Source organism: Cucurbita maxima, unplaced genomic scaffold (genome assembly GCF_002738345.1).
Source record: "Cucurbita maxima cultivar Rimu unplaced genomic scaffold, Cmax_1.0 Cma_Scf00027, whole genome shotgun sequence".
In the NCBI taxonomy this organism is placed as follows: Eukaryota; Viridiplantae; Streptophyta; class Magnoliopsida; order Cucurbitales; family Cucurbitaceae; genus Cucurbita; species Cucurbita maxima.
In genome coordinates, this window is record NW_019272043.1 from 1,799,244 (window position 1) to 1,820,806 (window position 21,563).

The 21,563-nt window shown below is 36.9% G+C and overlaps 2 protein-coding genes and 1 non-coding gene across 3 annotated transcripts; all 3 read right to left on the reverse strand.

The window, feature by feature from the left end:
* Positions 1-388: 388 nt before the first annotated feature.
* LOC111499899 (V-type proton ATPase subunit D-like) lies at positions 389-3,297 on the reverse strand. The gene is made up of 2 exons (XM_023151622.1): positions 3,129-3,297; positions 389-1,408 (listed from the first exon to the last, which is right to left on the reverse strand). Exon 2 carries the CDS (start codon positions 1,394-1,396, stop codon positions 611-613), a length of 786 nt encoding a protein of 261 aa, XP_023007390.1. The 5' UTR covers positions 1,397-1,408; positions 3,129-3,297; the 3' UTR covers positions 389-610.
* A 486-nt stretch (positions 3,298-3,783) lies between these two features.
* LOC111499898 lies at positions 3,784-19,480 on the reverse strand. Its single transcript, XM_023151621.1, has 24 exons — positions 19,069-19,480; positions 18,280-18,389; positions 17,391-17,556; positions 17,178-17,278; positions 17,016-17,088; positions 16,795-16,930; positions 15,669-15,829; positions 14,853-14,977; positions 14,680-14,779; positions 13,587-13,683; positions 11,818-11,869; positions 11,461-11,562; positions 11,227-11,373; positions 10,952-11,114; positions 10,619-10,846; positions 10,369-10,523; positions 8,438-8,566; positions 7,856-7,973; positions 7,502-7,697; positions 7,211-7,322; positions 6,954-7,108; positions 5,170-6,628; positions 4,838-5,032; positions 3,784-4,528 (listed from the first exon to the last, which is right to left on the reverse strand). Exons 1-24 carry the CDS (start codon positions 19,199-19,201, stop codon positions 4,058-4,060), a joined length of 4,884 nt encoding a protein of 1,627 aa, XP_023007389.1. The 5' UTR covers positions 19,202-19,480; the 3' UTR covers positions 3,784-4,057.
* Positions 12,478-12,579, reverse strand: LOC111500026. The gene has a single exon (XR_002721040.1). It is a non-coding gene; the product is annotated as a U6 spliceosomal RNA (small nuclear RNA).
* Positions 19,481-21,563: the final 2,083 nt, after the last annotated feature.

Below are 21,563 nucleotides of genomic sequence, written 5' to 3' on the forward strand. Positions count from 1 at the left end.
AATGAGTGAGTTGTGCATCTAGGCGCTAAGCCTCTATGTAGTGGGCTTGGCCTGATGTCTGGTGGACATGGGTTGAACCTCTGGGTTTGGGTTGGTATTGGCTGAGTAGGGATCGCGAGCTTGGGCTTAGCTAGGATGATGGTCGATGTGTTGAGCTGTTGAGAACGTGTTGGCTTGGAAAGGCTAAATCTGGTTGCTAGATATCTTGAAGGTTGGATCTTGTAGGCTACTATGGGCTTCTTCTCCTTACTCCAGAATTCAAATTTTTACACGACAAAGCTCTAAGAATGGCAATGGACTTCCACCGTGGTTTTGTACGCCTCGTTAAACAACAAATTCAAATTTTTGAACTGTTATCAAAGCAAACTGTGATTGTACTCTACAATTGACATGGAAGGCCATTTTTTATGAAATAAATAGATTGATATGGTGTTTTATTCAGTCATAGCCACTTACTTAACTCAAGTAACTACAAGACCCGGAAGCCTTGAAACTGACAGCAATCAAATATAAATACATTATGCCTACAGTTTATGGTGTTTTATTCAGATCACCAAATCAAATTTTCACCACAGATAACCAAAAAACAAAGAAAGAACTAACCTTGAACTCAAAATATAATATCCTCATCCTTCTCACCAGCTGCAGACAATAGACTGTAAGCTGAACTTATGGAGACGCCCTTCTGCAATGACACCTTCTCAGCAAGCTGTTCCTCGGCATATAGCTTGGCGTTGGCTCGTTGTCTCTCGATTTCCCTTCTCTTATAACCCTGAATCTTTTTCAGTCTGAAGAAATCTTCCCTTTCTAGCTCGTCCAGTTCTCCCTTGATGTAACTTATAGTATTCTCTATCCTTGGCTTCACCACATTCTCCAGAGCGTTAACCCTGCGGTTTGTGGTTTTAATTGCCTCGTCAAGAGTCAAAAATGACGTCTGAAGTGAAGCAAGCTCAACAAGAACCTCAATTGCTTTTACATACGCACCACGACATAGCTGGATCTGTTGTCCACCCCTGGCTAACCCTGTGAGATCATTTTTGGTCTCCCCATCCGAATAATGTTCGAATTTCGGGAGTTTTACACCAGCAATGTTGTCCTGCCGAGATCGAATCTTAATAGCTGCATTTTGGACATTCTCTAGGACAATGTGCTTGATGTTGTCACCAGCAACATATTTCGCTTCAGTAAGAGAAAATGAAGATGTCTTCATGACTTCTCCCATTGATTCCTTAGCTGAGACAATCTTCTTGAGTATCTGACGGAACTGAACAGTCAAAGCATCACTCTTCTTCTTGAGGAGAGCATGACCTCTGGTTGCACCAATAAGACGAGCTTTCATCGCTCCAAGCATTGTAACTGTTGGAACTACATTCAAACGCTGGGTTTGGCCCGACATCTTTTTCAATATCTAACCACAAGAAGACAGAGCAACAAGGTTGCTATCAGGGAAATATAACACAATCACTTGCAATGTATAGTTGCATGAAAGTAAAAGTCAGCACACTTGGGTCAAATTCAGAACATCCTGACTGTAACAATGAATCAATTATGCAATGAACGAAATTTAACCACTAAAGTAAAACAAGTGAGAAAGATAAATAAGCTCTTAGCTGCTACTAAACCACTAAAAAAACGTCATCAGAAGTCCATCATATGTCCTCCTTAGCACCATCAAAGTCACAAGGTTTGTAGTCATTTGCTGTTTGCAAGGAGGGTCGGGACATGAATACCTAACAAGTAAGCCCACCGAAGGAGTGATGCACAACTGTCATGTGATGTCACAAAAAATTAAGTCACACAAGATGCTCCTTAAATACCATATAAATAGTCGATCATAACAAAAAACCCCAACACCACAAGTGACATATCATCCCTTGATTGATATGAATCCAACCACTAATCCATTGCATGTACTCGAAGGAACAATGATAAGAAGCAAGGCAAAGAAGATTTGTAACAGCCCAAGCCCACCGCTAATAGATATTGTCCTCTTTGGGCTTTCCCTTTCGGGCTTCCCCTCAAGGTTTTTAAAAAGCGTATGCTAGGAAGAGGTTTTCACACCCTTATAAAAATGCCTCGTTTTCCTCTCCAATCGATGTGGGATCACACAAGATTTAAGTATCAAATCAAGAAAAGAATGGAGTGAGTCGTCTTGGGATCTAAGAGTGACCATCATAGATTCCAAGTTCGATCTAAGTTATTCATCCTTCTAACTAGCTCTTGGTTGAAATCATTCATTAAGTTCTCTTTTATGTGTGAAATTTTGCAAGGATCCTAGAAGGATCTCTAACTTTGAAAAACCCAGTATTGTTGGCGCTTATCATTGACCATATGACCAAAGGCGTTGATATTCACCTGTAATCCCTTCTTTCCTCACATACGGATTCTATACCCGTGCACCACATATGCTTTTCACATTACATCTAACATGTATAGCCTACCCTATGCTTTTCAATCATGAAACGTGTAGTTTTTCAATGTTTACACAAAAAACACAACCCCAACAACTAAAGAGCCACATAACATAGGTCAACAAGTTTCTCTAAGGAATGTTCTCACAATTGTATTAAACCCATTCATCAATCACATGAAATTTTGAGCATGATAATTACCCAAGCCGAAGTTCACATAGCAACACATGAAATTTTCAGCAGGCTTTTCCAATACATATCATCATTCAAGGCAATTGAAATAGTGCATATCAAATTCCAATCAGTGGTTTACTTACTGTCCCAAGTGCTCCTAAAATCGGATCGAACCGATACTAAACCGAAGTAATTAAAAAAGAGCTTAAGGAAGTAGAATAAAGAGGTTTCGGCAATAAAATTGTAGATTCAGATCTAAAGAGGATCCCAGTTCAGATCCGGTTTGTGCGAATCGAGGGGGAAAGAATACTAAGGTGTTGTCCAAAGAGGAGAAAAGATAGGTAATAAATGAGAAGAAAACTTAAGGTTTTAAACTCCATTTGAGAGAATTGATTAAGGACCCAATTCATGAAATCATAAGGAAAACTCCCTTTCTTCAAACCGAAACCAAAACCAAAAAAATCTCAAAATGTAAGCGAACACCCAACAATGGTAAATTAAGTAAAACGAGCAGGCAAAAGGAGAATTAAAGAAGAAGCTAACCTGCGGCCGAGAGGGAGAAATGGAGAAGAAGGAAAGGGGAAAAGTAAAAGGAAAATGGTGCAGACGGTGTGCGTGGGCGGGGCGGCGGCCGGGGCGGTGGCCGGTGGCGTGGCAGTGGGAGGGAAAAGAGAGGAAAGGGTGAGAAATGGGAAGGATTTTGGTTTTCTGATTACTTAAATATTTATAAATATATTCACAATAAACATAATGGAAATGACAGAGGTTCTTATTTTCCACATTATTAATATATATATATATATATATTATTTAGCTTATAATATTTGGTGACTAATATTTTTTATTACAATACATACTGTATTATTAAAATTAATTTTCATATAAAGTTTTAATTAACTCATATTGATTTAATGATTCTAAAAATACCAAACCTATTGATGAACACAAATCTAAATATTTTCCATCCTTTCATAAAATTTTAAGAAAACACACTCATCCCTATCTATACCACAAATAAGATACGCATTAGTACAATTGTATAAAGTGTTAGACAAACACGACTATCTACAATAATAAGCTCTCATAGTTTTGCTTTGGGCTTGGGCTTCTCCAATGGAGATTGTATTTCTTGATTATAAACCTATAAGCATTCCTTAAATTAATCGATGTGGGACTTTCATCATCCAACGTAAAGAACTAAGAGGATGAAAAAATCATTACAACTATAGCCTTTAATCACAATAGTACAATTGTACAAAGCTAAAGCCAACTCTACCCATCACTATCAAAATAAAAATAAAAAATGAAAATGTAAAGAATTTATATGTAACAAAATAACACAGTGATGTTCAAAACAAAAAAACACACATACAAACTATATAACACAATACGTCAACAACTCAACAGTTTTTCAAATGCATTCTGCTGCACCCGCTTTGAATCATGAAAGTTCACCTGGAATTATTTTTATTTTAGCCAAACGGAGAAGGTACAGGTTCTGCAAGAGCATCTGATCTTTTTATGCTTCCCATGCCACAGATAATGCATCCAGGAGAAGTTAGAGCTGAGAATTTAGCTCCACATAGATCGCATACATCATACCCAATGGTTGACAGTCGGCTGAGCGTGGCAGCACAGAACATAGAGGGATCTTCCATTGGATCAATGGACTTATTCATTAAACCCCTTTGAACACAAATGTCAATGAGGCTCCTCAATTCAGCTTGCTTACTTGCAGGAGCTTTGGAGAAGAGAAGTTCAAGCATCTGTTTAGAATAAGAGTAATTCTGAACCTCCATATTCCGTTTTATGGCAGTTCGAATGCAATTTATTCGATGCTTTGCCAGAAGAGGCAAAGAACCCAGATGGCGTGATAGCCTGCCCATCTCGTCTTTCGCACTCAGTGCACTTGGACCTTGGACTTTTTGTAATCGTCCGATTTCCTGCAGAAAATGAAATTAATCATGGTCTGGGATGCTATAACATTAATAGTCATTTGCTTTTATTTCCATGGAAAATTTTCTTCGCTCAAATGAATATTGAATATTGTATGATAGCCTTTGGTGGAGATTGTTCCAACAGAGACGCTCCCAAACAAATTTGGGACACTTTACTGAACGCGGAAGGAATTGGAGACTTGGAAGGGAAATAAGGCAAAGGAGGAGCTAGCCAAAATTTTAATCGCCAGAAAACAATTAGGGTACTGAAGGACCTCAGAAATCATTTATATACAGAATAAAAATAACAGTTACCTGAAGAAGAGTAACAGCTATCTTGTACTGTGCACATATGGTTGCTTGAGCTTTAATATCAGCTTCACGAGAATGGTCTTTGGCAAGTGCAAGAAAAGCTTCATCAAAGCACGACAAAGCATCTGAAAGATGATTCTGTTCTAGATGCGCTAGCCCAGTCTTGAAGCATACTGAAGCTGCAGCGCCACGGGGAACCTGCATTAGCAAATTAAGGTTGAAATTGATTAAGAAGAAAGAAACTATGACAATAGATGAAACGCAACTGTTAGAGCTAGAGAAGAAGGATGGCGATGAACATAATGGAGCATATAAACAATTGTAGATTTGTGAACCTGTCCAGGTCGCACAGAAGTTGCTTGAGGTGGAGGAGGCTTTCCAGAATCAACAGAATTTGGAACTCCTAGGACACTGAGATCAAGAGGCTGTGAGGGAAGTGAAGGCTGAGCTGGCTGAACTGGCTGAACTGAAGGCAGTATGGCAGAAGCCTGACCCAAGGTCTGTGGTGGTACCCCACCATCAGGTAGTCCGATTGATTCAAATGGCACAGCTGGTTGCTGGGTGACTTGAGGGGGAACACCACCATCTGGAAGGTCAACATTAACTCCAGGTGCATTAACATGGTTGGAAGAGACCTTGTTGGTCTGAACTCCACGGGAAGAAGGATCTAACTGTGAAAGGTAAGTACCAGGAGGAGGAAGGGAAGCTGCAATCTGAAAAGAAGGAATTGTATTTTGGAAAAAGTCCTCTGGAATGGGTCTGGCCGCAACTCCTACACCCGTGGTGCCCTGGGATGGAGGCTGCAACACTGGTACTGGTGGCGGCATCAATGAATTGGTACCAAAAGGATCAGACGGGGCAGCAGAAACGATTGGAGCTGTTAAAGCAGCTGTAGCAGGAGGTTGGGATAAATTTTGCACAAGGTCCTGGGTGTTACCAGTCAAAGACTTGGTTCTGCTAAAGGGTGGACCAAATCCTTCCCCAAGTTTAAATTGCATTGTAGCTTCTTTAATCTTTTTCACATCAACCGTTGGAGATGTAACTGGTTTATCTCGTATTCTAATATGTAGCTTTCGAGCTTTTGAAACATTCTCTTCATCACTACTGCTCCCATCATTAGCCGTACCGTACATAGTTTTCTTGAATTCTTCTTCTGCTTTAGTTTGTTCATCTGCAGATGTTGAACTGGAAGATTGTTTCATAAGAGTTTCCAATCCCATCAAGTTATCCTTTGGCTCACCATCAGAAGATGCTTTGGATTTGTTGGAAATGGATTTTGCTAAAGGTGTTTGGAGCCCAGAGGACTTATCAACACTTCCACCAGCAGGTGTAAAAGATTTGACCAGGCTGTCCTCACTGACTACTTCAACAATATTGCCTCTACCTTTAACTGAGCCAAGGTGAACACCAATATGATCAGCAACAATTGAAGGTATAGAACCATCGTCAGTTTTCATATATGGCAACACTTCTGCAGCCAGTTCCCATTGAGGTATAGCCTTCAAATTGGTAGGAGTTTTGATTTCCCAGTTTCCACCACCCCATTCTGGACCTTTGGGAACCATACTCTCAGCAGCAAAATTAGCAAAAATTCCTTGTGTCCATCCTGTAGAGCGGACTCTTAAAATTCGTTCACAATATCGCCTCAGTTCAGAATCTGTGCCATCCTCTTCCAATTTTTGAGCTAAACGACGTAATGCACTGGGATTAAGGTGGCAGATAAACAAATCGAGTATGCTTTCATTGTCTGCTATAACTTCAAAAGTTTCTTTGGCACTATCGAACTGACCAAACCTGCAAGCTTAACTCAGTTACTACAGCAGTAAAAAGGAATTTTCACAAGTTCCAATAGAGTAACGAGGGAACCACAATTCGATTTCTTTAAGAAGCATTTAAAGCAGAATATGACCAAAAGCGACCAAGCCTTCTCGGTAGAAAATGAATTCAAACAATAGGATAAATATAAGCAAAGAAGATAAGATTAAAGAAAACAAAATCCAAAAGGAAGAATGCTAATGCAGACCCAGTACTAAGAAACAATGAATTTTTAGGTACTGAATCAACATCTTCTGCCCGCAACAAAGAAAACAAAAACAGAAATATGATCTTATCTGCATACTTGATACATGCGTAACCCAACTGGCGGAATCGATGGAACAAATGAGAGGTTGGAGGGCATCTTGGGTAATCTCTAGAACGTAAGAATTCGTCCTTTAAAACGGATAAAGCAGTAGAAAAACGAAGGGCTTTAATAGCATAAATACCCCGCAACACCTGAGTTCAGTGAGCAACAGATGAAGAAAGTTATCGATTAAAAAAAGATAGGTTTGGAAAGTACAATGGAAGATAGAAAATAAAGAATCATCCATCACTCACCTGAGTAAACTGTGGACCAGCTTGGGACAAGGACACTGCAAGATCTCCACAGACAGGAGGACCACCAGCTAAAATATCAAGTGACCTTGGAGTGATACGCAAGCTGTCAAATCTTCATGGTGAAACAAGAAAAGTAAGATTTCATTACTTCAGATGAATTCAACACATAAGGTAATAAAATGCATTAGAAAAACATATTGTATTATATATAAGATCTTATTTAGGCTCTAAAATCAAGAAGACTGCATATTCTGGAGAACCAGAAATATCTGCAGATGTGAAGAAGAAAACCTTGAAGTAATTTGATATAATATTTCTGAAAGATCAAGCTTCTGCTCAAATCGTTGTTGCATTGTAGCAAAACCAATTAAAAGAGGTTCAAGAAGTCCAACAAGACAACTCCTTATCTCCACTCCCTTCTTCTGTCTGGGGTTTATGTCTGTTGGATTTGCAAGCAATAACCGATCATTCAAAGCACCAGCAAGAACTGCACAGAAGTCACACCTTTGCTGGTCAGACTTATACAAGGAAAGTACTATATTTCTGACTATTACATAATTGACAAAAAAATTAAAAAGTATAGTAAGGCGCAGAATAATATGCAGTCAGAATAAAGAAAATCAACACCTACATTGTGAAACGCACCTGCATAAGGCATACTGATCGAAAGAATGGTCCTCACTTTGCCATCCCAGCCAAGCACACTAATCGCTGTTGCTGTAGAAAAGACAAGCGCAGGTCCAATCCACAGCAGGGACCGATAGTGCACATTAGTTAAGTGTTCAACCATGTTCTTTTGACCAGAAAGGTTCACAATTCATGGACTAAGATCCAAGTGTTATAAAAGGCTTAACTCATGTTTTGAGAATATATTGCAATATTCATTAATATTATTTATAATGGTACAAATTTCCGAGAAGTTACAGAATTTAGGTAAATACGAATGGTCCTACTTTATTTTCCCCCTAACTCTTAACTTGGTTTCAAGTTCTATTGCTTGCCAAAAACAGTTTGATTATTCCCAAAAAAAACACTCAGCTAGATGTATGACTTTCTGTTGCATCACAATAGGTAAAAACAAATGAGCACTTAGTCTCGTTTCATTTCTTTCATGAAAAATGTTGTTTCTTGTTTTTTTTTTTTTTTTTTTAAAAAAAAAAAAAAAAAAAAAAAAAATAGAGCGAGAGATGAACAAAGAACAGCTTTATCAACTAATGTCAAGGATATTGAAGGAATTCCCTTATCAAATTTTGCATAGCTGCTTGCCAATATATCAAGATCAGCTGAAATCATAAGCACTCTCTGGGTGGTTAGTATTCCAGCAACAAGCCCTCTAAGTGTTTCTTGCCAGTGAACCTGCAAAAAAAAAAAAAAAAAAAGCAAAATGATAGTTTCCTCCATGACCATGCTGGAAATGATCGGTCATCAGAAGAAGAAAGTCTTTAAAAGTTGATTGCTTTTCATTGGGATGGGGGGAGGGGGTGAGAAACAAGAACTTGATGTATATTATGCACAAAGCCAAAGAAAATCCTAGGGGCAAGGGGGAAGAGAGAAGCTTTCCCACAAAACACTAAAGAAGAGCTCTCCAATTGGATTGAACCATGGACAAGCTATAATTACAAAAGAATTGCAGTTCCTCAAACACCACCGTTCTGAGTATTACTACAAAAAGAGTCCAAAGATGTCTTTCTCATATTCCAACCCAACAGAGCCTCTATCAGCCATTCCTCGATTATGTTAGGTAAGCAAAGGGAAAAATTAAATACCCCCTAAAACCCATTGCCATACTACGAAACTAAAAGAACAATGGATGAACAGATGGTCATATATAGATTCAGTATTTTGACGGCACATAAAGCAAACAGGAGGAGGGACCACCCAGTGAGCACATTTTATTTGGAGCAAGTCATGAGTGTTTAGACTTCTATGGGCCAAAGACCCAAGGAAGATTTTCACCTTTGCACCATTCTTTCAGATAGCATCTATTACAAAAACTAACGGGAGGGGGCTGTTTCTGTGGGCTACAAGAAGGCTGACTTAGAAATGAAGGCCCTTGATTTTTCAACGGACCAAATTGCTTCGTCTTTAAAAGTTGATTGCTCAGAAGAAGATTATATGCATCACAAGGTACCGTGATTTATTTGTTAATTTAACTCATTGATTTATTTGTTATTTGAGTTATTTCAACTTGAAGTTATTTCCTTGAAGTCTAAGCCTTCTGTAAAAATCCATAAAAGTTGAACTTCAAGGAAACCGAAACTGTTCACGTGAGATTTAATGAACCACATCAGGAACCCAAAATCAAATATCATACTAAAAATGTAAACTCAGTCTCTTTATCGTGACACACGAGGCTTAGGCACCAACAATAAATTCCAGAGAAAAATTCACAGTTCCTATCAAAGCCACAACTCCTGCTACTCTATAAAAGCATTGAGGATTCAGCCATTCACTTCTTATTCAACTCTTTCACTTCCAGGAATCAGAATGCATATTCAACCTTTTTCATTTAAATCTTTCCCCTCCCAAATTTTCCAATCAACCATCAATTCTTCAAATGAAAAAAATAAAGTTTCAAGGGTAAATGTATGCAGTGCACATTTTGGCAAGTTTTAATGGATAAGAATTTTCAATGGCAATGAATTTTTTTAAGATAACCCCTGGGATAAATTTCTTTTCTTGCTTCTACTTGGTGTCTCTGACCAGTTTAATATCTTTGTAACTACTCTAACTACTGTAAGCACCAGTCAAGAGTTTTTAAATAACTCCATTACCATCAACTTTGTAATTTCATTTACATCAACCTGGATAGCACATACTATCTTGTTGCTCTTTTACTGTTTAGAATGTTTGTCCTCAGCATATGAAATTGGTTTCAAATTATTGGAACATTTTTCTTGGTTCTCATATATAAAATGGATTCAAATGCTATTGTCCCAGTCTTTTACGTGCCTTGTGCTAATGTCATATTTTTTCTTTTTTTAGGAAAACCCATTTTCTTAATCATTCCCATATCCAACTTAAATGAGAGGTCAAGTGTTTGTGTGTACTCTCCTTTGCTTCCCCTTTCATACTAGTACAAAAAGCACCAAGAAAAATGCTTTGATGATTCCTCACATACCAGCATGCTCTTACTGCTCTTGAGCAGTTCTGATTACCTGAAGTACAATCTCATTTACTCTCAGCTTAATTGACTTTCTCCCTTCAAACTTTGTTGGTATATAGTTACCATCAACTGTTGAATTCCGATGTCCCTGGACCAGTTTTGCCAAGAGAATCTGGTCCCCATGAGATGCAAGCATTAATGTTGATTCTATAAATGCAGTGAATTAGTATCAGCACAATGCATTAACGGCACTAATGTAATAGATAAAATAAGGCTTGAATAGATAATATCTACTCATTTACCTATTGGAGTAGAGAAGATACGATCCACTTCAGTCTCGAACATAAACGGGATAGGTTTATTGATAGAGGTGTTATTAGTATCTGTCGCGTAGTTGCCTTCAAGAACTTTTTCATTGTCATTTTCTTGAGAAGTCTTTCCCGATAGTATATATAAAGCAAGTCCATTCTTATCATCATCAAGAATAGCAAATTGATTCTCATTGGGACCAATAAAAGCAGCATCTCGACCTATTGACACAAACATATAGTATTCAATTGTGTAGTCGATCATACCTGTATTTCTCATAATTTTACCATGATGCACTGCAACAAATTGAACATAAAAAGACGAACCTTTGACTGTGGTACATTTACTGTTAGCTGTTGAAGAATCAGAGTTTTCCCAATAAAGAACAACTTCATTTGTGGCCCCACTGAACTCATAAGTTACAAGAAACAGACGCTGCTTTGGACTATGAGCAATGAACTTCGGATGGAATTCAACATTCCCTGGAATCTGTAAGATAAAATATTTCTCTACTTTAAAAGCCTCAAGTAAGCAACTTTTTTATTTGGATAAAATGAACACTATATCATAATGATTGAGAATACATTAGTCAGCATATTACCGATGTGTAAAGTTTCTTATAGATGCTATCTGATCCGGAGCATAGATTATATGCCATGAGGTTTTGACCATCTACATAAAAAGCCCTAACAGGATAGTGAAGAACTCGGTTCTCTTTACTGAAGAAACTCAACTCCAAATGAAAGGGCTGTCATTTTATACCGTAATGTCAGGTATCCAAGAAAACACAATATAAATGTTCCTTACAATACAAGCATTGCACTGGAAAAGATACCTGACAAACTGGAACATCCTTCAAATGATGTTTAGAGTCTAAAATTGAGATGATAGGTAACCGAGATATAGGAGCAGTTTTTGAATGGCCTTCCATAAAATGCTATAAAAGAGAACAAAAAAGGCATAAGAGTTCTTTAAAGAAAGGAAACAACAGATAGGGGAGTTCAATTGAATTACATGTATATATTATGAAAAGGACAGACAAAATTCCAGGATTTTGGATCAAAGACTGGAAGTCATCAGAGACCCTTACACTTGTTAGAACGAACTTTTACATATAACTCAGAACTTAAAGTTGCAAATGGAAAATAGATCTCTACAAAATGTAAAAATCATAAATAGAAAGGTAGCCTACACTGTAAAGGAAAGCCTTCCGAGCAATGTCTGATATAGTAAGCGAACTATGGCTGCCAAAAATAGTGAACAAAATAATCAGAAGTTATTCAAGAATCCTCAGTTTAAAATAACTTTTGATTGGGAAAAAAAACATTTGGATAAAGCCAAGAAAGTCATTAGTATTACCACTAACCGACCTTACTTGAACAAAATCTATTTTATAGGTTGTACCTCAGTATCTTTGAGTTATAGAGTAATGCATTATTACTAGTGTTAACTTTAACACATGCAAACATTAGTATTTTTCATTTCCCCCTATCTGAAGTTTTATTTATTTTATTTTATTTTCCTTTTGATAAGATACCTGCAAATTACATCACTAGAACAGCAAGAACAGCCAAGGGGTCGGGGGGAAGAGAGATCTCCCTCCTAACAAGATCTAGTTATAAAAAAAACTTCCAATCTCTAAGGATCATAAAGAGGGATAATTACAAAAGAATTTACTACCGCAGTCACACCACTAAGACAGTATTATAAGTAGAATAACATTAAAAATCTCTATCCAATGGTTTGTCGTTTAGAATGATTTAGTCAACAAGAAAAGAAGTAAATAGCTGCAACCTTGGAAGATGAAACAATCTGATGACAACTCTAATATCAATGTTAATAGTAAAGATGAGGAGATTTAGACCATTTCTTGATTTGGGTGTCATCTTTGCATAGGGGCCATGCTACTCTACAATGTATCGTTTGAGCTTTTTTCGGTTGTCCCAAAAGGGACTATAGATGAGGAGGAGATTGGTTAATTGAATCAAGAATTGGAAGCCAAAAGGCTATCCGAGACATCGTATGAAGAAAAAATTAGTGAAGATTTTAAAAATGGTAATGACCTTTCATTTCCTTCAAAGTGTCTCTTAACTGATAGCCATAAAATTATTTCTTTCATCAAAGCATCTGAAAAAGAGGATTCCATGAATTAATTTGATGGGGTAGAATCATTGTATTCTAGATTTATCCTCAAATTGTGACTTGCGACATTTCATTGGATTAGCCATCAAAAAGCTTCAAAAACTGAAGCAGTTTATGAATCATTGTATTTCCAGGTTCAACAAACATCTGGATGTTCTTTTCTTCTTGGCAGTAGATTGATGAAGCTTTTGCAGTTTGATTGGCAGTGGTTTTTGTCGCTTTGGCTCATTGGCGTGTCAAGATCTTCTTAGGTGTTTTGTTCTTCAATGTCTCTCTTTTTTATTTTTTGTTCTTGTAATATTTGAAGACTTTTACTTGACTCGGTTGTTTGTTTTACTTTTTCCACCAACCCTGAACATTTTTCTTACTTTTCATCGATAAAGTTGGTATACAGTCTAAAAAAGACATGCAAACATTAGTGAATGAAGAACTCGACAACTATTTGAGACTTCTTTTACAGTAACGATATAGCATCACCCTAATTTCTTTATTTATTTTTTTTTAAGAAAAGGAAAATGAGAGAGTGGGTATTATTATTTTGAAAGTAACCACTGAGGAAATGAGTCATACCAGCATTTAACCAAACGAAGCCTAACGCTGCATCACTACTTTCCTTTTTCATTAATAAGAACCATGTTTTTTAATTCTAAACCTAACAAATTTCTCAAAATCAAATTCAACAGTTTACTTTCAGCTTCATCAAAGATTAAGATCAAAGACCCCAAAAATGAAAAGGCAAAGAGTATCATAGCCTTTTCCCATTTTTTCTTGCAATTGGAAGTATTCATCTATCAACAAGTACAAATTGCAGAAGCTCACCCTTTCAGAGTATGTTCTTGCAGCTGCGCTTGGAGTTGATGGTCGGCCAATATTCCAGATGCACCCAAGGATGAAAGCTTTTCTTTCAAAACAGATGCTGTAAGCAATTCTACTGTTAGTCCATTTAGCACAACAGATTGGACATAACATATGAGAAGATGCCACACTTGCAAAGAAAGAATAAAGCTTTTATGACTCCATTAAGTTAGGTTTGTGTGGGCATGTGGCCTCGTCAAATTGTGTGGGCATGATTAAAAGGAATTTTACATCAATTAAAAAATGCAAGCTTATCACTCCATTAAGTTATAAAAGCCCCTTGAAACTTGTGGATCGTCTTAGGGAGAACTTCTCTTATTCTAACAGCACCAAACTTATATGTAGAAACTGATAGCACCAAACATATACGTAGACACTGATCGGTCTAAAGTCCTTCACCCAACTCACGCTTAGCCTTCTTGGGTATAAGACAGAAAAACGTCCCAACAAGGGATTTTTCCAGGATATCTCTCTTGTAAAACTCTCTTAAGACCTCGCAAAGATCGTCCTTAATAAAATCCCAACTATCCTGCAATAAGGCCATGGTAAATATTCTTATCCCATCTAAGGAAATAAAGTACCCCATCTCCCCATGACTTTCTGAAATGGACACCAGGTAAGACCTTCAAGAAAAAGCTTAGGATGAATCACTGAGAAAAAGGAGAAGGCTTCCTCAATCTCTTTGTCCCCATATAGGGTCTCTCCATTTTCATTTTCCAACGAAATGATGAAATTTTTACCTCGTCTCCTCTAACTATTGCATGAAAAAAGGTTGCATTGCAATCCCTTCCTTAGCCCAATTCACCTTAGCTTTCTATCTCCAACTACTTTGAAACTGGCACCTCAAAACTCACTTTCAATTAAACATGCTCCTCCCTCGATGCCTGACTTCAAAACCCCTCCTCCTCTTGCCCATCCAGATATCATATTCTTATGTAATGCATAAATTATAACTTATTTCCATCACTAAGTAGTGTGTAAGCTTGATTTATACATTTTTTCTTCTAGATGATAGATGCATAAATATGAAAAGACTGCCCAATAATATAGCGATTACCAGAAGATCCTCTTGCACTTTGCAGAACTGCAAATAGTTGTTTTCGCCCTTCCCTTGTGTATGCAGCCCTGTTTTTCACAGTGTCAGCACCTGACATGTTCTGTCAACCAAACATGTGAATCTTTCTGAAAATTAACGAACAAATTAGATGATATAGCACAGGCTCACTTAACTGCAAACAGCAATGCTGCTAAATTGAGTTTAGGGTGAACTTCTAGTGCTTTGATCCTAGGTAGAGGATAAACTGTGTCTCCACCCTGCTGAGAAAGGATTCGTGGTATATCGATTGATTCAATCACTGCAAAGCATAAAGAAATATAAGAGAATAAAAACAATTAGTAAACAAAAACATAAATGAAATAATCATCGTCTTGATTGGGTTGCATTCATATTCCCTTGTTAGTCTCATTTTTCTTTTTTGATAAGACATTACTTTTATAAGACTTGTTAGGCTCATTTTCTGCTTTCTTCTCTCCCAATAAGAGTTTGTATCCTTGACCAATTTTTTTTATTTTCATCAATCAGTCAAAAGTTGGTTTCTAATTTAAATAATGACAGATCACAGACACCTTAGGACAAAAAGCACAATGAAAGAAGCAGAAGAAGAAGATAATGAACCAATAAATGATTGTCGCATTCAAAACAATCAATATTGCTGCCTAAAGGCAAAATGAACAAACCATAAGCCATTTCCCCAAGGGAAGAAATTATGTAAAGAAACAACAAATGGAAGAAATGATAATATTCAAACGAAAAAGCTTCAAACGTTTAGTCATTTCTTCTGCGGAATAATAAAAGGAAAAGGTAAAAAAGAACAGAGGCCAACTTCTTTTCAACATGAAAAATCAAGATTACATTAAAAGACTAACTCATGGTGGTAAATGACTTTCAAGAGGAAATACAACACCAATAAAGAACCCAATGTTCAACACCAACAACTTATATCCTAATAATAGATTTGCAGTAAAGTTATTTAAATAACATCCCACCTGCAGGTTCAAAAAAATTTGCTTGCGTGGGCGGTCTATTTGGATTCAAAATGACTCGTGTTTTCCAAACTTGAAGGTTTCCATCACTGGAGAGAGTAACAAGTAACCGCAACATTGGTAGCCAAGCAACTGATGTTATTGGCTGGGAACCTGCTTGCGTACTGAAATTCCAATGGAAAAGAAGACTTTTATGATATTTTTCAACTTTTAAAAGGGGGTGAGCTATTTAAAGTGATTAATGCAATAATGAGATCTACTGTTCATGATACTAAAAAAAATCCCAATGGGTCCAGCATTTCAAGCAAAGATAAGAACGTTCAAAAGACTGTAGTCTGAGGCTAGTTGAGACTCTACATAGAAAGCTAGGTAAAGTAATAACTTCATTTATGCAACCTGGAAGACTAAAAGTAACTTCTCCTCAAAATATTGAGTAGAATTGCATTGACATATAATCCAAGACTACACATATACACTACTTGGGAGATTGTATCTTAACAACATGTTTTGTACCTATCTTCTCATCAAAACATCAAGTAGGATAGATAACTAATCAAAAAGTTCTTAAGGTAAAGTAATAACTTCATTTATGCAACCTGGAAGACTAAAAGTAGCTTCTCCTCAAAATATTGAGTAGAATTGCATTGATACATAATCCAAGACTACACATATACATACTACTTGGGAGTTTGTATCTTAACAACATGTTTTGTACCTATCTTCTCCTCAAAACATCAAGTAGAATATATAACTAATCAAAAAGTTCTTAAGGTTACAAGAAGCAGAGATGAGCAGTCTCGCTAATACCCCCAGAGTTATGCTTAATGGTAGAAACATTCCGCAGCTGAATTAGATCCAACAATGATGCAGTTTAGTTCTTCAGAGAATTGGAACCTTAAAGATCAGTGTTAATTGACCAGAACAATCTCCAGATAAAAGTGATGCTGTGACCACTTAGAGTTGGAACTTCTTGAGCATCAATTTAATTATATAAATAAGTAGCTAGCAATAATGACAAGGGAGAAATAAGCTACTTCTTTTTTATGCAACCAGACGATGGAAAAAGGTTAAAGAATGAATTTGATGGCATGTAAAACACGCAACAGAATATGTAACCATAATGACTCACATTCCAATCATACTAGGTCTCTCAGTTGAAACATCCCATGCCAAAAGTGTACCCCTTCGATCACCAACAAAAATCCACTCCAGAGTTGGATGAAAGGCAAATGCTCCAGCACCAATGAGTTTTATAGTGTTGTCAACTGAATAAAAAAAACTTATTACTTTCATATGTGCAATATGAAGCATCTTAACAAAGAAAAAAGAAAGAATCTATTCTCATCTCACGTTGCAGAGTATAATGAACAGCATAAGTATGAATGTTATATGCCCGAATCAAACCATCAGCATAAGCCACATACTGCATGAGAAGGAAGGACAGACCCTTAGTATTAATAAACAGAAAAGAAGAAGATGTTTGAAAGTTAGCGAAGGATAAAAAACTATTACCAATAGAGGTAGGCGAGGATGGCATGCAAGATTGACAATAGGTTTCTTCAAATCTGTCTTAATTTTTGTTGGTGTCCTACCCCCTTCGACTGTACCAACAACTGTCATGTAGCAACGAATATTCAACAGTTACACAGGCAATTATGTGTCTTAGACAGCAAAAAATGCACAATCACAAAGAAGATGGAAATTCATTAAATGATGGTAGCTGACCTGTCACACTCATCCTTTTGTGGAACCCAAAGAACACAACAGGCTGTAGTGGTGTCAGTGCAAGATGCACTTCTGTATCAGATGAAATCTGTTCCATCTTCTTTTCAGGGGAATGCAAGACACAAGTTTGCTCTGAGTCAAAGTCACAGGATCTAATTGTGCAATCCTACAAAAGGGAAGGTAAAATATACATGAACTAGGGTAAAAAAATTCCCACATAGCTAGCATTTTTACTTCTTTACAGTATTTCTACTAGATCCTGTTCCACCAGTCACAATACCTACTGAATCAGGATTACATACTAACCATCCCAACCACACACCACATAAAACCTAAATAACTGCAAAAAAATAATAATAATAAAATAAAAAATAAAAAATAAAACTCCATTGCCCAGATAATTGAGAGATTGACGGAGAGTTGTTATAAAACTTTGGAAATCTAGTAACCTGGAATGACGTTCTAAGGAGCAAACTCCAACCATCTGATCATCCATGATTCTATCTACCCTTGCAACTTTCCCTATTACATTCCAACAAAATTCCCCCAAAAGAAAAGCTAAGCCTCCTTTCATCCACAACTCCAATAAAAAGGGAGTCTGTAACCTAACTAACAAAAAGGACTTCAATCCAACATAATAAAACCTAGCTCATATTTTTTTAAAAAAATAAAATGCTGCTCAACCAACAACCATAGTGAGGCATTAAACCTAATAACTTCTCAAACCTCCGCAAACAATACCTTCACCTCTCTAAAAATCCCGCTGCTTTTATTCTTTCATTTTGCTTAATAAAATTTGATTCCTTGTAAAAAAAAACAATAATAGAGAAAAAAGATAAATACTAAAAATACTCAAGAATGTTGAAAAATCCCATATACAGTGGATCACCTGAAGCATTGCAATCACAGCATGCCCACTTTTGGGGCTATAAGACATGCGAACAACTCGAGCACCAATGTCAATGGAAGAGATCTTGCAACCAGTTAATGCATCACATTCTGTGGACAAAAAAGTAACGTGGAAAAACATCATTAAAAAATGTAACAGCGGGCATAGCCAAAAGAAATAGGTATTGATAAGCATACATCTCAAAAACTGATTAATGAGGTTGCCAGATGCTAAGTTTATAACATTACAGCCACCAATAATGATGTTTTCCCATTATTCAGTAACCGTGTCAAAAATTAATTTTCCCTCGAGTGAGGCAGACACAAAAAAGAGATCGAGCAGAAGCCTGGTCCGTAGGTAAAAAAGATTTTTCTGCCAATTCCAGCTCGGAAAGTCTAAGTACCAACTACAAGTCTAAAATCACATAAACCCTAGTAGTGGTCGGATCACTCAAATCCCTAACATGGCTACGAGCATGGTATCAGGACTTAAAGATCACAGTATGTTCCCAATCCCAGAAAAATAGTCCACGAGAAAAAGTACACAGTTCTCTCCTTCTACTCTTAACTTTCACCATCAAATATTTCCACATTAGAAAGAGAATAATCACCACTTTTCATAAGTTAGTAGCCTATAACGTTTACAGAGTGACCTTGTCATTAGAATGTTTACCTAATTGTCGTAAAATCAGAACTAAACCGCTCAAATTGGCAGAGAGAAGCAGAAGTGTAAAAGATATACAGTAATGAAATAGATCACAAAGGAAATGAAGCCGAAACAACTACTGACCAACGATGTAGGTACCGATGGCGACGGCAACGAGTGCTTGATGGGGATGAAATGCAGCAGCATGAGGTTGTAATGGTTTCAGACCTCGCCCTACATGCCGTAGATCCAGATGGTGAATCGTGTTCCACTCCATTTTCAACCGAGAGTTCAGCTTCACAGCTTTCGCGTCATAAGACCAAAGACGGAGTAGAACTTGAATTCAAGAATTGAAACCCCAGCTGAGAAAAGTTGTGAATCAAATTGGATGAGGAAGAATAACAGAGCGAGGAAGTTAGATCTTCAATGGAGGAATGATTCGAATGGAGCCTGCTGAATTAGCGAAGGATCTGGTTCGGTTTACTCTACTCCATCTCTGTATCTTCTTCCTCTGGAGGTGTAGTTAGAGGGGAACGAAGAAACAGAACTGGGTCTCTAATGGGCTCGAACCCGTGTATGTAGTTTTGTCATTTCCACCCAACCGGGAGGTGACAGGTCATAGCCCATCGTCAGTCTCCAATGTATTTTTACTTTAATTTCCAATATTATAACATATTTTAGTTTTCTTTATTATCATTTCCTACATTGATAAATTTATTTTATTATTTAATAAATAGTGTAATTGCAAATATAGAATATGAACAACATAAGTTAAAATATTATTAAATAAATAGTGTAATTGTATTTTTTTTTTTTTTTGTCTAATTTAAAGTTTAAAAAGACAATAGGATTAAAAAAATATTCTTCTACAAATTTTTGATTAAAATTCACATTTATAAAAATAATAACATGAAAAGCAAGATATAAGCAAAATTGTTGTTGACAATTATATTATTTCAATTCCATCTTTGTCCAATCGTGACACAGTTTGTAAGAATCGGGTTGACTCGATGACTACAAAAAGACAGGTAAAATTTTTGCGAAATAAAATAAACCAAATTTAAAAATAACAAACATTATATTTACATTATATAAAAATAAAGTTTTTATATAAGTATTTAAAACACAACATACTAGTTAAAACATAAAATAAGGAACGGACACAATATTTTAAAATAAAAGGGTCGAGGACGACGGGTGAGGTTTGTCTATAGCACCTACTCTAGAGTTTGTTCCCGGCTCGACCAACTCCTTGTTACCTGAAAAAAATGGAGAATAAGGAATGAGTACAAATATTCAGTAACTAGCCTACTTGTATGCTATTAATCGTGTCCTTGATATGTTAAGGTACCACACTTTTTTTTTTTTTTGTTCTCGTTCTTGTGTGGAGTACTTAGGCCCTCTAATTCTTGTTCTTGACTTAAGGTTCTTATCATGATCTATCTTGAGGAACTTGGTCCTTAGATTCTAAAACCTTGGTTATCCTTTAAGGGCTTTAGTACTATAGTTCTTGTTTCTTTGTTCTTTGTTCTTAGGGCTTGCCCTTTGATACGGTCTGAAAACCTATGGGCTGGCTTCATGCGTTCCAAGCGGCGTAGTCTGAAAACCTACATCCAAGGCTTTTTATGTTCCAAGCGATGTAGTCTAATCCTGCATCTTAGGGCTTGCCCTGTAATACAACCTAAATACATATGCCCAAGGCTTCATGCGTTCCAAACAGCATATTCTGGATATCTACGCTCAAGGCTTCATGCGTTTCAAGCAGCATTGTCTAAGTCCTGAGCATGTTGTACCATGGGAAGTCTAAGTCAATTGTGTGAGCTTGACATACTCAATCCACATGTTGACACACCATGCCAATTTGACCGTTCAAGAATCTCTCGAAAATTTTGATATGATAAATGTCATGGCAGGCATAACACACAATAATCCTTCTATCTTGTACATGACTCTGGTTGAAACGTATGGAGTTGTGGTTGATTCACTTGCAACACATGGAGTCATGTTGGTTTCAGATAACCACATAAGCCAACCACGCTGGTGTTGTAACGACGACAACGGTTTCTTTGGAGATCGTTATTTTGATCCTCAAGAGTGGCTACAAGGAATTGGCAAGGTCTAAAACATATATCTCAAGTATGCTTTTTTTTATTTCTTTTTTCTTTGTTGTCCACGAGGTCACAAGCATGCACTCGTAATAAAAACTTTTCCAGCGGTAGAATATAATTGAAGCCGACATGAAGTTGGATCAAAGAACTTTATTCAATGACGTATTATTAAAGATTACGTTTTGAACGATTCCCTGATAATAAATATGCAAAAAGTGGTAGCAATGAGCTTGAGAAACGAACTACAAGCACCAAACCAGAATGTTGACAAGTGGTTTCAGTACATTTCTTAAAGAGCCAAGCTTATTCATCACATCAACCAAAATGCACTAGTGGTCGTTTCTGGGCTAAGCTACGACACTGATCTCAACTTCTTGCTTGAAGAACAAATCTTTGGGATTTAACTTCGGGTTGGGTATACTATATTTAATTTATAACGGAACCCCCGCCCTTAACCCATTAACGAAAAAGAAAAAATAAAAAGATAAGGCCATTCCATTTCGACAAAAGACCCACACCCAAGTTCCATAG

Coding starts and splice junctions, on each gene's coding strand:
- LOC111499898 (XM_023151621.1), bottom strand. CDS start 19,201: ATGGAGTGGAACACGATTCACCATCTGGATCTACGGCATGTAGGGCGA. Junction 17,557..18,279: donor CTGTGATTGCAATGCTTCAG/GTGATCCACTGT, acceptor TCCCTTTTGTAG/GATTGCACAATTAGATCCTG. Junction 7,109..7,210: donor CTGGTCCACAGTTTACTCAG/GTGAGTGATGGA, acceptor CACTGAACTCAG/GTGTTGCGGGGTATTTATGC.
- LOC111499899 (XM_023151622.1), bottom strand. CDS start 1,396: ATGTCGGGCCAAACCCAGCGTTTGAATGTAGTTCCAACAGTTACAATG.